The 15632-nt window shown below is 35.8% G+C and overlaps 1 protein-coding gene across 1 annotated transcript in view; it reads left to right on the forward strand.

The window, feature by feature from the left end:
- The window catches only part of LOC137931855 (angiotensin-converting enzyme-like protein Ace3), a 35774-nt gene extending 24710 nt beyond the window's left edge, over nucleotides 1–11064 (forward strand). Inside the window, exons 3-4 of the mRNA XM_068775365.1 lie at nucleotides 5877–6065; nucleotides 10767–11064. Of these exons, the coding sequence (XP_068631466.1) occupies nucleotides 5877–6065; nucleotides 10767–10896 (319 nt within the window). The 3' untranslated portion in view covers nucleotides 10897–11064. The remainder of the gene's footprint in view (nucleotides 1–5876; nucleotides 6066–10766) is intronic.
- The last annotated feature ends 4568 nt before the right edge of the window (nucleotides 11065–15632 follow it).

Consider the following 15632-nt stretch of genomic DNA (forward strand, 5'->3'; position numbering starts at 1 on the left):
GAAAGAAATTAATTGTGGAGTGGTAAACCAGCTGTAAGGATAAAGACTTGCAATCACAGATCTCAGGTGTTTGATTCCTGGAAAACAATCTTGTATACCACGAAACTTCAACCAGCTCGTGGTGGAGCGACGTTTCTTCACTGCCACTTAAAACGAGCAATTCTTTGAGCTACGTCGATGATTCTGGTTCTTCTACGGATCTCCTTATTTCTGATCCACGTTGAATCTTAATTCAACTTAAATATATTTTTGCACTGTACTTAAATTGGGAAATGGAGAGGTTCTTTCCAAAGCATACGTTAAGCTAAACTTGTGTTTTAACTTATAGATGAGTTTTACAAGTTGCGCGATGGCTATGGGAAGCAAGGTGAAGTGCGAATGTTTTCCTCTGTGCAACGACATAAATACGTCATATAATCAAACGTATGTTAAATTTATGCGGATCTTCTGAACATTGATTTGATCTAGCAGCTAAACTCCGAACATAGCCTTCATCACCGACAACACACGTTGGTCAAAGACCTTTTCAATCATTGCCCATCCAAGCCTGTTTCCGCGTATGGTCATTTTCTCGAAGTTGAACTTATCAAGCTTGACGGTTTGTCCCAAATACATGTATTACTCGTCTACAACTTGAAGTAGTACCTCCGATTGCTTGTCATTAAATTGCCCTGTTTAAAAATATCAGTGAAATCGATCACTTCAAAATGTGATGTAATTTTTCTGAGGTTATATTCAAATCTGGACACGTTTCGAACACCCTTAACTTTAGAACTAAAACAGAATCCATGTAAAAAAAAACTTTTACACCTATTAACAATCACTCTATATAAAGTGATTTTGGGATGTTATTTTTTTGGGCAACTACAACGGAGAGATCATTATCTATTCCTATTTCCCCAAGAAAGGGCGTCCAGTACGTTGCCATCTGGTCTTCGCTCCACGTCATTCCAACTGCCTTCACTTCTGCAGTGATCGTCAGCCGCCAGGTTTGCTTTGGGCGGCCACGTCTTCGCTATCCTTGACGATTCCATTAGAGGGCTTGCCTCGGTATGTGATCAGGGTCCCTTCGGAGCGTGTGACCTATCCAGTTCCACTTGCGGCGTTTGATCTGCTGGTCGATTGACCGCAGCGTTTCCAGAGGTCTACGTTGAAGACTTTCTCAGGCCAGTAAATACCGAGAATACAATATATATTATCGATATTCTCGGTATATACAACGGGATAAATAGTAAATGATAATTCGTTTTAAAATGTAGCAATGGAATTTTGAAATCGCTTTTTGCTTTTTCTGTAATATATAGCTGTATAGCTATTTATTACTGCTATATATAGCTATATAACTATATATTACTGCTATTTATAGCTGTATAGCTATATATTACTGCTATATATATATGGCTGTATAGCTATATACTGAATGAATATTCACCCCATAAAAGATTTTAGCTCTATAATCAAGGATCCTGTATAGATCGAAAACTATTCGTAATGTATTTTATTTAAAAAGCTTACTTAAGTCGTGTTTCTGTTGGAAGATGGTCCACATGACTATTATTAAGATGTCTCGGTCGTTTCGAACCAGACTGACGCGGTAGTGGATCGATCTAAATGTTTCGTTATGTAATACAGGAACGTAGAGAAATAGCTTTCTTTTAGCTACAATTTAAAAATAACGTTATTAGCTATTTAAAATGCTATTATTAATAGCGGTTTTATACATTTATTTTATTTGTAACAAAAATAAAAATTAGGTGAAATTTTTAAAGTGACAGTTGACGGGGTACTTCGCTCGTCCAACCGAAAGCCTTTGAGACCGGAAGGTTCTCAAGTAGCGACCACGAGTTGGACATCCCCACTAGGTAGACCGGCTACTTAGTTAAGTTCGCTAGAAGTAGCTGGATGTAGGCAGCGCAAGACCAGTTATCATGATGATCTTTGAAAAGCTTATACCTCGCAGTGGGCATCCATCAGCTGAAAAGAAGAATAATGAGCATTAATCTATTAACAATAGTTGCGGAACTTAACAATTAAAAGAACCATTACCTATTAAATAATATTATTCAATAGATTTAAACATATAAAGAAAATTATTTTTGACATAGATCATATAATAGGAGGGAAGTTACGAAACATCTTCTCGTTCAAAATACCGTAACGTCTAAAAACTAAGGTCCTTGACCAGTGTGCTGCCAGTGATGACATACGGATCAGAAACGTGGTTGTTTACGATGGACTACATAAGAGCTCAATGTCATATGTAATGGAATCAGGCGTTACCTTGCGGAAGTCCACCCTAAGTAAGAAAAGGACCAATATTTAGCCACTTCCGCACATGCAGTGGTAGTCGTGCAACAAAGTGCACGGCCCGCCAGCCCGCTGATAAGTGCGTGGAGGGGTGAAACACGTGGTGAGTAGTTTGGCGGTGGCGGTTGTGTGATTCGCATTGTTTGCCGCATACGCATATATCAGCGGGCTGGCGGTGCACTTTGTTGTTTTCTTAGCTCAATGTCACTCAAAGAGAAACTTAGAGGTCTTTGCTCGGTATTATGCTACAAGATCGATTCGAAAATGAAAGAACCAAGATCACCGACGTAACTGGAAGAATCGCTCTTTTGAAGTGGCAGTGGGAAGCACGTCACTCGTGCAACCAATGTCTGTAGGTGCCGAATGGTTCTCGAGCTACGAATACGAATAGACGCGGCGTGAGTAGACATCCCACTTTGTGGGACAACTGGACTAGAAGTCGCTGGGCTTTAGACTGAAAAAAGAAGATGTGATACAGGGCAGACGAAATTTATTCTTTCAGAAAAAAGAAGAAAGGTCTTTATTTAAAAACTTGCTATTACAATTACTGCTTACTATAATTACCTGTATTATAGAATATAATAATTTATGACTGTCTGAACAACGCTGTGATTTAATATATATTTTACAACAGGCTACCCTTTACTATGAATGTAAATAGAAAATAAATTAACAGTGAATATGGTTTATTGCAGTATGCTCTTAAAAAACAATCGCTAACAATTTTTTTTTTTAAATGTAGTTTCAGTTGGTATTTTTTTTAATGGCCCCCGCTATTAGGGGCCTCTCGTACCCCTAACTTTTTGGGATCAGGGACTTTATTGTTCAATAAATTTTTTTTCAGTCTTTTCTTTATTTATCACTCTCTTTCACGCGTCACAATATCTTTCATTCTTTACTTTTGTCCTTCACAATATCTTTCGTTTTTCTCTTTTATACCTTCTTTCTTTCCTCGCCTTTCTTCCATCATATTCTTACTCTAAGTTGGCTGGGTACGTTTTATTTATTTTTATTCTTGTAACAGTTGGTACGTTAATTGATGTTACGTTAGTATGACGGTGTGTTTTATATCTAGATGCAGAGTAAACTAAAACAAATCGTTGTCAAGTAACTCGTTTGGCGATTGTACAAGTGATATATAACAGTTGAGTGGACTGGTTGCCCGATAGCGGGAAAGTGGCACACGGGACATGTTCTAGAATGATCGCTTGTAAGCGAATACAGCTTGCATAAGCGTAGCAGCTAAGTATTGTCTTATGCAATGGAAGCTGTCGCTATTTATTATCTATATTAATTTATTAATTTGTATACAATGATCACTTTTAACGTCATCACAGCCCACTGCAAGGCATGACATCTATGGGAGAATATACTATAATCGCCACTTTAGGCTAGCGAGTTGGCGATCGCAGTGTGGGATTATATTATGCAAAGGACGCCACTGACCATACTCTGGAAACTTGATGGTCACTGGGACTAAAGTTATGGAGCAAAAGCCATAGACCAGCAAGAGCAGCATAGAACGCCCACCCATATAGTGAACAGACGATCAGCCCGAAGTCATTAGAAAATTGACGCAAACCACTTCCAAACGGTGCATGTAATTCATCTGAAATTATTATGATGAACAAACTATAGAATATATTTTAACAATTATTTCCGTTACATTTACATATACATGTACATGTACATATACATATGCATATATATACGTGTGTGTGTGGGTGTGTGTTTAATACCAAAAGTCAAAGGCTAAGGCTCACCCGGAAGGGTCACCCAGAGATCAATGGAGAAGGCTGTGTTGATAGTTTCGTTTTGCTCGAATCATAAACTAAAAGATCCGCAGAAGGATCAGGATCACCGACATAACTTGAACAATTGCTCTTCTGAAGTGGCAGTTTGCTTGGCACATCGCTCATGCGATCGATAGCCGTTGGGGTTGAAGAGTTCTCGGTGGCGACCACGAGCCGGTAGATGTGGTGTGGGTAGGCCACCCACTAGATGGACTGACCAGCATAAGGTCTGAATGAGGGCAAGGCAAGACAGATCATCATGACGATCTTAGAGGCCTATGCCTTGCAGTGAGTATTCATATTCATTGACTGAAGAAGAATATAATAGAAAGTATGGGCAAGGCAAGAAACAAGCAGTTCAGATCACGAAAAATCTCGACTGAATTTGTTTTGGACTTCTCTCTGATCAGAATACCTGAACATTCTTACTATACCCACTCTCCATTTGATTTTAGTTTCTATTAAATTCAGCTCTTCTGGTATTCTTCTCTTTGAATTAGACAGTTCAAATGATGATGATGAAATATAATATTATGAAGCAATAACTCAATGATTAATTTATGAACCACTTCTTTGTTGCTTCAACAAAGTCCTTGAATAAAACCATGGTCAAGTTCTTCATACACTAACCTTCTAACGCGGCATTAAATTTGTAAACCAAAATCATCCAAAGTAAGTCATTATCACATATTTCAAAGGTCAAAATCGGGCCCCCATTCCGATTACGAAATTTCAATTTTCGAATACCAACGAAACGTCGCTACGCAATTTTAAATATGGAATTTTAAATTTTGAAACACTTATTATAATTTTAAACTCTATGGTAATGATCGAAATAAAATTAACATAGATTATATATTTCAAGGTGACATTAAAATTTTTGCGATAAACAATTTGCAATATTGATTTACATAGAAAGTTTTTAATTATAAAATTAATGCAATTTATGTCATTATACAGGCTGATTTATTATAGGTGTCAAAGCTTCAATGAGTGAATATAAGGGTCATTTGGTGTCAATTAATTTATGATGCGTATCCAAAAAGCAATGCCTCAAGAAATAATAAAAAAAATATACATAAAATATGTAACTTACACTTTGTGCATTAATTATATGGGATTTCCACTGAACAGAAACATGTTTCCAGAGGATGAGCAACGTCCTCTGCGACGATAATGCCACACTGCAATCGCTGACCTACCTGCCAAGCGTGACAATTATGATATATCCATACCAAAGATATCTTTAGAGATATAAAGTATTAAAAAAAAGAAAACATATGAATAAAATTTTAATTAACCTTAAAAGAAATTTATTGATAGTAACTTACTCTAAAATAAAATATCTTTGGACTCAGTTGACCGAAGAGCCCGTAGGTTAATTAACAACGAAAAGCTCTCAAATAGCAGACTACACACCCTTGAGCATCGTCGTCGAGTTGCCAGCTTATCGGTTTTTTATAGGATGCACTTTGGAGAGTACTCGAGCCATCTCCATTCCTTTATCGGACTACTAGGCGCAGGCAAATGTTTCATCCATACTTAATTGACATACCTTTTACTATTACGTTTAACAGCTCGTTTCTGGTGAGAGTCGCCGAGATTTGGAACGACCTGCCTAGGTCTATTTTTCCTGGAGTCTTTAAGAGTATAGTGAACAGGTTTCTTTTGGATGAGTGTGTACAACCTTTGTCTTCATCTACACTTTCCATCAGGTGAGATGGAAGACAAACGCCTATTCCATTACAATTATATAAAAGAGAATATTTTTTCCAGGCGTTTAATGGAGCGAGGTTCATCAGCTCCTTGGACCCTCATTCTCCAAGACAGCATTGGTGAGGGCCGACTGAGCGGAGAAGCACTCAGGGACTACTTCAGACCTCTTGAGGAGTGGCTCCAGAACGAGAACTTGAGAACTGGAGAGTACCTTGGTTGGAGCTATGACGGTGACTACTGCAAATTCAGGTATTATTTTTTTTAAATCGTTGTTTCTCTACTAAAGGTCATGTCTTAAAACTCCTTTCTTCTCCCTGGTTTTATTAGGATTGCAGTAACAGAGAATTAACATATTCATTTCACATGATTTGGTCTTAAAAACGATAGAATAAAGAATTTAAAATCCAAAGGACACAATTTGTTAAAAACTAAGTGGAAAATCTTCGGGGAATTACCTCGAATACTGATATCAGTGGTGATTCGGCGATTCTCTTTCACGAAGGAGTTTCAGAGACACAGTTGCTTAAAATGCCATGATGAAAGAGAAATATTGTAAGAATGTTAAAAAGGCCGCACTGACCCCCATGATCAAGACTACCGACAGCATATGATTAAAAAGTAAAATTTAAAAGTACACGACAAACATTAAGTCATTACCAAAGAATGTATTAAACCGTTAAACTTGACTCCATATATGAAGATATGTTATTAATAAATTAAAAGCATTTCTCTAAATACTCTTATTGAGATTAGATTTATATTTACAACACATAATTCTTCTTTCATTTAAACCATTTCCAAATGAAATATGTATATAAACATACGTACAGATCTAAAAATTAAGATTGCTTATTATACTTTTAACAAGACGGCAAATAAGTAACTCTTTTGTTAGCAACTATTCACGTTTATATAATACACTAATATATAATCTCTGTGTATTATAATGTGATAATTTAAAAATGTTTATCAAACTATACCTTGTATAAAAATACTATTACAGAAGACTTTTTCTTTGCTATTATAGTAAAACTGGGAAATGAGTTGCTTTAACTATTGTGTTAAGGAAGTTGAGAAAACTCGCCTGTGTTTTCCTTTCAGATCAGGATACGTTCCTCCAGGAACCTTCATTACGTTGAAGGATATTGTTATAGGACATCTCGATTTGATTTTACTTTCTGTGAAATGAGCACTATACGATAGAATCTAAAATTCTGGTGATTATAACGTAGAAAAACTCTTGATCACTGATGCATAGACACTGAACACAAAATCGCAGCTCCATGGTCTGGTTATATCAAATCCGAACCATACCTGAGAGGTCGAAGCAATGCACGTCGTTGAAATCCGCCACAGATGGTGCGATATAGTGCACCATAAATATTCCAAGGTGGGTCATCATCTTCAGCAATGAAGCTCAAGATGTGAGCACGAAAGGGGAAATTTACGCACTGTTCACATGACGCCCAAATATTATTATATTATTATTACTAAGAATGACCCTGAGTCGATAACAAATGAGACATTATATACGTCTAAAGATGCACTGGTTAGAAGCAATCATCACAAGGTGGACCATAATAAATGATGATATATTTAAGAAACGAGAAGAAATGTGTAAATCCAATGCAAACCTTTATAGTTTAAGTTATCATGAACTCAACAAAACAATGAAAACAGATACTATACAGATAATCGAACCTGATAAAAGAAAATCAAGGATAAGTGAATGCAATTTTTCGAATACTTGTACCAGCGCGACATTTCCTTAATAACAAACAATGCAATTATACACCTTGATTAATTTGATTTTACCTTATATGTTCGTTAATGAGGAACTTATAAATCTGGTTCTTCTATAAGGATAGATGATAAATGGAAATGGTTCATATTTCCATTCACTTAATGAGAATGTAGCGGACGTGAATTCAATGACGTACAATTCAGTTTAAAGTTCAGTTGCATCGACATCATGATTTTACTTATAGGTACATTTACATACATTTCTAAGTATAGGCATTCCTTTAGATTTCCAATGGGATCTGTCGAAGGAACCTGCATCTGACATCCGACTACCTCGTGGGTTATTTTCCACTTCGAATCATTTACAGAGACCACTTGGTAATAAATAAAGAATGTTTCATACTTAACCTTTCTTCTTACAACACGATTAACACAGCACCCACACAGTGAGTTCAAGGCATGTTAAAAAGTATCGTCTCTAATGTATGCTATTGACAATAATCACGTGGAATATTTAAAAACGGAACCTTAATTTTGTTAATACTGCTTTGGAAGTTCAGTTAAGCAATGGTATTGGCTCTTTTAAGTCTTCTATCAGTAGGTTTCAGATAGATTTCGTTATTATACCTCTAATTACTAACTCCACCGCATACAAACTCAACCTTGAGTTTCTTCTTTTTAATCGATAGACGTGCACTGCAAGTCATAGGCCTTCCTTGAAAACAATGGCCCTATGGTCAGTTTTGCGCTGCCAGGTGCGGGCATGCATCAAATTTCTGCGACCTTATTATGTCGTCGATGTGATCAGGTTCGTGATCGCCACTAGGGACCCTTTCGGCACCAATGGCTATCATTTGAACAAGCAATGTGTCACTTCCGCTGTCACTTTTTACTCGCCTATAATTCTTTGACCTACAACCTTGGTTCTTTTGCGGATTTCATCATTTATGACCCTATCGGTTCGATATACTTAATTGTGTGGGCTTTATGAATATTTGTTTCCCATAAAAAAGAAACGTCTATTAGTACTACACATTTTATTGGATATTGAATTGAGAATAGTTCATCACCATCTTCATTTCAAAAATTTCCAAAAGGACTCGCTCGAAACGTGTTGTATCAACATCTTCCGACAATCTTCACAAGGTCATCTGCTAACCTTTTGGATGAACGTCGTACGCTGTGCTTGTTGGTATATCGTCTCCACTCCAGAAGTCACTCGATCTAGAAGCCATGTAGCCTGTCCACTGTTCCTACTTAATTGTCAATCCGCTGGTCTTCAGATGTCGATAACTTTTTTTAATAAATTCGGTCTCAAATAATTCTCCATCATATTTCTATTGCTTTTCATGTACGTGTATAAATAGTCTGTGTAAAAATAAAATGAAAAAATTAAATCACTAACGTCAATGAAACTTGTATTATGAAATAAATGATACAATATAACACTAAGGTTAGATAAGCTGGGTATACAGAAGGTCAAGCGGATTGCCCTTCAAGACTATCTACAGGTCAATGCGCGGACTACGCAAAGCCGATCCGTGTGATTACACAAGTATGAGTAATGAGTTACATTATGGATTTACTTGGTAGCTTTTCATTGATAATGTATAAATTAATATTGAAACGAAAAACTAAAAACTAAAAAACTAATATAAAATTAATTATTGGTTACTATCTGTTTCTGCAGAATTAATACAACTAGAAGTTATTGGCTTGTGCATTTTAGTACTTCTAAAATGATCACAATAATTTACTGAATGATTTGAAATGAGTGTCAAGGCTTTACAGCCTTTTGCAGATATATAAACTATACCTTCATGAGGCTTTATCTATAAACACCTTGTACACTAGCAATTACTGTGGTTGTTTTTGTTGTGGGAGTCTTTCTAGAATCGCTAAGTCTTGTGGTAATGACAAAACTAAGACCAAAGAAGGAGTTATATCCATTGTTTCTGTAAATTAATGCTGTTAGCCCGAGGGCTTTTGCAGCTTCATCAGTACTTAGTTCGGAGCAGAAAGGTTCGTGAACTTATCAAAATAAAAAATACTGGCCGCTTGCATTCACACAGAAACAACTCTACCCGTGTAGGGGTGTGTAGTGTGATTGTTGTGTATACAACTTGGAACAGTGTGATGCACTCTGCAATCCAAGGTAGGATCCAGTTCCACCCTCTGGTGAACCACGCTGTTTGCAATTAAAGGGCGGAAAGCCACCCCCAATACGGACCGTGCGGTAGTGTGTATATTGATTAAATTTTGTCCATATTTATAAAACTATTTAAAACAATATTCAACTGTTAAAAACACAGCCAATCACAAGTCCAGAAGTTTTGTAGAGCGCTCTCATTGGCCCGACTTAAATATAGTGCACTCTGCCGTGGGATTCCCCTTTCCGATGTGCCGCTGACGACAATATATCTCCTATATAGAGCGTTTAAGAAAAAGAAAGAGTCAAAGTTGCAGTTTATTTTTAATCAAATAAGTTAATATTGTTAATATTCTGGTGTGGAGACCAGTGGCCGACATGCGCAGGGAATATGGTACACCCACATGATGGACAGACGACGTTATTAAGGTCATCGGAAGAAGGTGGTAAGATGATGATAGATTACGATAAAAAAAGTTGATAAAGGGAGAGGATGAAAGAAATATTTTGAATATGTGTGGACAGGTTTCTGATAGCGGATATATTCTCGGAAAACCCATAGGGATTATGCACTTAAAACAATAATTGTGATATAGATAAAAAAATCAGCGTCAATAGGTTGCTAAGAAGATGAATAAGGCCAAAGAAGACATAGAATTCCATTTGCTTATTCATAATATAGCATACGAAGGTCGCTAATAGGTCGACAGACGACATAGTTAAACTCGAGAGAAATCGCTGAATGCGGTCAGTGTAAGACCCGTCATTAAGGCGACATTTCGGGAAACCCTACGCCTTGTAGTAAGCGTCCATCGCCTAAATAGAAGAAGAAGATGCCTACAGAAGAAATGCCTCAAAGTCGACTAAGAGATGGAGTACTTGCTACAAGTCCTTTCTATTGGTTCGTGTCTTTATAGGTGCTAAGTAACATTCTGATGATGATGATGATGAATACTGATCTTCTTACAGGTGGAAAGACTTCATAAAGAAATTCAGGTCTTTCATGATCATATTAATTTGTTACTTATGAAAATAATATTTTCAAATCGTCTTTTCAGCATCGAGACCGCCGGTCTGCAAGTGTATGGAGGTTTCTACAACGCGGCCGTCAAAGTATATGACATCACGAGCTTTCTGACCATCCTACTGGCTTCGTTCATCACCACAGTTATTAGTTGTAGAAGATAATATGGATCAAAATCGACTTTATAAAAATTTCAATTTACTTATCGATTATTTCGTGTAGTTTAATATTACTTGAATATAAAATCATTTGAATATATTTGTACTTATATAAAAGGGATATTTAATATAAATATAATATTATTATCAATTATGTTTTGTAAATAATTTCGAGATTTATGTACGTGTTATGAATATCAATAAAATTTTTGAAATTATGTGTCTTATAATTATTCATGTCCTTTTATATACAACTTGCTTTTGGTTTTCTAGGAGGATACTGAAACCACACAAATTAAAAAAAAATCTTTTAATAATGGAAACAAAGTGTCTCAAAATAAAGTTTATATTTACTTAGATCACTGCATAAATTCATTGTATACTAACATACAGACATGAATTTGAAAATTTTTGAGTGCAATATACTTTTGCGCCAATAGCTACAGGAAAATTGTCTCAAAAGAAAGTATAAATTCATTTAGTTTGTTGCCAAAACGCAAAAGTTCTAAAAGACATTAAAAGTATATAAATAGATAGCTTCACTTTTGGAAAGTTATGTGACATTGTTTAAGAAAAAAGTTCGTACTTAGTATATCTGCAATTCGTCATCATCGCCGATTCATCCGATCAATTAGCAAAATCACAGTTGGGATACAGCCCTCTCACGGATAGCGTGTGGTCAATCCACCACGCGATTGCAATGCAAATCGATTATTTCATACAAACATATCAAGTACTTTGTTCACACAAGACCGACCCCTATTGTATTGATTAATCTGTAATTTAATTTAGGCAGAATTACCAACAATGCGGGTATGTCATTAGATGTAGGGATTGATAATGTATTTAAACCATATTTCATCATTATGCTGTTTGTATCTTCGATTCAGTACAAGGACGCCCACTGCAAAACATAGGCCCCTCCAAAGATATCTATGGAAGGATATGGTACACAGGAGACGCGGCTGCTCATCCTCTGGAAACTAATTTCTGAGCAATGACGATTTATGTAATTAGTGCACAAAGTGTGAACTCTACCGTCGCGCTACCACAGATATAATTAAAGTTTAAAACAAGATAGAAATAGACACTATAATTGTATACATAAGTTGATACTTTAACTGGATGCATAAGCAACACCATATATTAATAAAGGAATGGGTTTAATATATGTATATATGTCATACTGTACGGCTATAACTACTATATCTATTTGACGTCATTATTGATACAATGCAAGGGTAACTTTCCAGTGTAAGTATCTTTTATAAAAATATGTTCACAATTTTAATTAATGTATAACATTGTGAGTCGCGTCGTCGTGCTGTCAAAGTCAACGTCAAGAGTGACTTGTCAATCACTAGCGGAGCGTCGTGTCTATGGTAGCGCGGCGGCCATCTTGGATCGAGGCAGATTTTAAAAGAAATGTCGCCAGCGCACCGTCTGCAACGAATCGCTCAATATCTTATCAATCATTCTTATTATCTACTTTATTTTTATCTGAATGTGTAAAGAAAGTGATTATAAAGAAAGTACAGCAATTATTTTTAACCACCCACGCCAACACCCACCTGAAATGAATTAATGAAGGCCCTCCTACGCTTTTATATACATACACGGATAGAATATTAGATAACTTTTTTCGTATTTCATAATTAGAATTATACAATAAAACCTCTTTGGTTATACAGTTTTCTTGCTTGTTTTGACGCCATTAAATAGCTTACACTTTAAAAGTAATAACTAAATAATTTTATGACGAATAATACATTACTATCTTACCAGCTCAAAATCAATAGATAATGCACAATGTGACAAGGGAAATATATATAAACAGCTGATATATATAATATGTAATTTTTATCCGCAATAGACTAAGTGACAGTGTATTGGAAAATTTAGGTTTAATATAAGAGTAACGTTTTACAAGATTAAGCACTATTCCAGTTTAACTCATTAACTATATCTAAAGTTGCATTTATATCTAGATATATTTCCTTGCTCTCTCTTTGTTATACAGTTGCAAAGACGACAGTTTATATAACAAATCCATGACTAAAAGAGATAGAAGATTCGGAGTTATACGATGAAATGATTGCTTGCGCAGCAATTTCGAATTTAATAATATAACTGACGAAGTTGAGCGGTAAACATCAAAGGGACGCCATAGTTTACCCCGCCGTTTTGGCGCCACACATTTTATTGGGAAAGTTATTAGATTCAATATAATTTTTAAATTTTTATCGTGTACTTTTGAAATAACTATCTATTATATTATGGTTTTTATTTATGTATAATGACATTATTATTTCTGCCGTAAGACGAATAACCAAGGCGAAGAAGTAGCTTTAAGGATTGCTGGTCTGATATGGCAGCAGGCAAGCATATCGCTCGTGCAATATGACAGGAATATGGCGGCAAGCGCAGCGTGGGACCTTAGATTCACATAAACAAATATTTTTATATTTATTTCATTTATTATCTAACATACTACGAACATTTTTATAATAGAAGCCCTGGTATGTACATCAGTGCACAAAAACGGGTATACTAAATATAACATCCCAATATTACACGACCCGAGACCTTATATTGGATCCGCTTTCGTCCGCTTTTATTGAATCACAGTGCACTCTTCGTCATATGTGACACACTGAACTAAATTGCACTCTATTTTGAAAAGAGTAACGCTTAAAATCGTATGCGAGGTGTTGTAATAACATTCAACATTGTTTTGCTCATGGCTCCCGGTTAAGATGCCACCCTAGTACACTTCCTTCGCTATTGTGATTGGCTTAATTCTGATCTCCTGGTAGCAAGCAAGCAAGCATTACAGTGAAATTATTTTTACTTTGAAACCAATATCACCGTCATGCTACCAGGAGTTCATAATTAAAGCAATTTTTTTTCCTGTGACAATTAAAAAAATACATTTAAAATAATCGACAATTGTTTAATTTTAACAAATAAATAAATTTACGTTTATAATTTTTGTCATTGTTAAAGCTACAGAAGGTTTAATAGTTATTTTCATTAAAATTTGAAGTTTAATTGTAACTTCAGATGCAACGCAAGAGTTCGCTTCCAACCAGTCCTATTTTACATCTACGGTAGAGATCTATGTTCAACGCATTGAACGTCCAATGACTGATATGATTATAGTTATGATATATGTGTACGCAATAGCTATGTATGTATTGTAATCATGAATACAATCGTAGTATATATTAATGCGTACATTTCATTTTTGTTTTTCGGCTTAGTAATTACTTCATTATCAAATGCTATCTGAATTAAAAATATATAACAAAACACCGGCAACCACTGCACCAGCGACACTTCACTCATGTCACCGGGCTATACATAAAACCAAACACTACCCACCACGCCACAACGCCCGTTTTTAGTAAGCGGCCGCCCGCTCCCTAACGAAAAACTTGGGGTAACCGTGGTTGGATTCGGATCCCTCCTTGGCTCGCCTGTGGTCCACGCTGCCGTCCCAAGCCGCAAGCACACATCAATAACACATCCTTTCAAAGCTCTACTCCCGAAAAGCCTCTGGAACAAGTAGGCGCCCAACCAGCTTTTTTTGTCTAGTTTGTAAGTTTTTAAGTTTATGGACAACTCAGTTTAGATGAAGCTGTAAAAGCTTTAGGGCTAACAGCGGCTACTTCTACAGAGAAAATACAAATGCATATAATAAACAATAGATATTCATAACTATTGTTAATAAAGATGATACGTGTGTTTTATCTTCGGAAAAAATATCTAAGTTAAACAGATAGCCGCTGGGACCTTACGTGAGTAGCGAAGACCACGGACCGTCAACTGCAGGACATCCAGCCAGAAGATGGTCGACATTGTTACATTCGATGAAAGACTAGATACAGACCGCTTCCATTAGATCTTATTGTAACATTATAAGGAAAGTCCATGTCAAGCTATGAATATTCTACAGGTGATATGTTATTGAAGACAAAATCATTTATTACCGAGGCACACAAAACAACTATCGATGTATCAAAATTTTCGTACACTAATAAAACACTAAGAAAAATGTTTTAGAATAATTCTATCTTGCATTATCTTCATCTGGCACCAAACAGACGTTAATTTTCTAAAATAATGTTAGTGAACAGTAATAAAGCAGCGGTAACCCAGTGGTAGAGTGCTGATACTTGCAATGGTGGGTCGTGTTTTCGATTCCCGGGATATAATCTTATATAATTCACACTTTGTACATTAATTATATAGAATAGCCACTGATCACAAATAAATTTCCACAGGATGGACAGCAGCGTCCTCTGCGTGCCATAATACCACACTGTGCATATCCGACTGCCAAGCATAGCGATATATATATACATATATATATACTAGCTGATCCCGCAAACGTTGTTATGCAAAAAAAATTGATATTTTAATTTACAAATAAAAAATAAGGGTTGATCGTAGAGGGGTGAAAATTTATAGTTGTATGTATTCTTGTACGCTGTATCATAAAAAAATAAAAACAAAAAATTTCATTAAAAAAATAAAAAAATATTTTTAAGTGTGAACAACCTTTATCACTAGGGGGTTTAGAAAATAGATAGTAGCCGATTCTCAGACCTACTGAATACGCATATTAAATTTGGTAAAAATCAGTCAAGCCGTTTCAGAGGAGTAAGTTCGAACACCGTGACACGAGAATTTTATATATTAGATATATCTGAGAAAGGTACTACATAAATATGAATTAA

This window comes from Battus philenor, unplaced genomic scaffold (assembly GCF_028537555.1).
Source record: "Battus philenor isolate CCGP_79_NKW_IND1 unplaced genomic scaffold, ilBatPhil1.0.hap1 SCAF_8, whole genome shotgun sequence".
Taxonomy (NCBI): Eukaryota; Metazoa; Arthropoda; class Insecta; order Lepidoptera; family Papilionidae; genus Battus; species Battus philenor.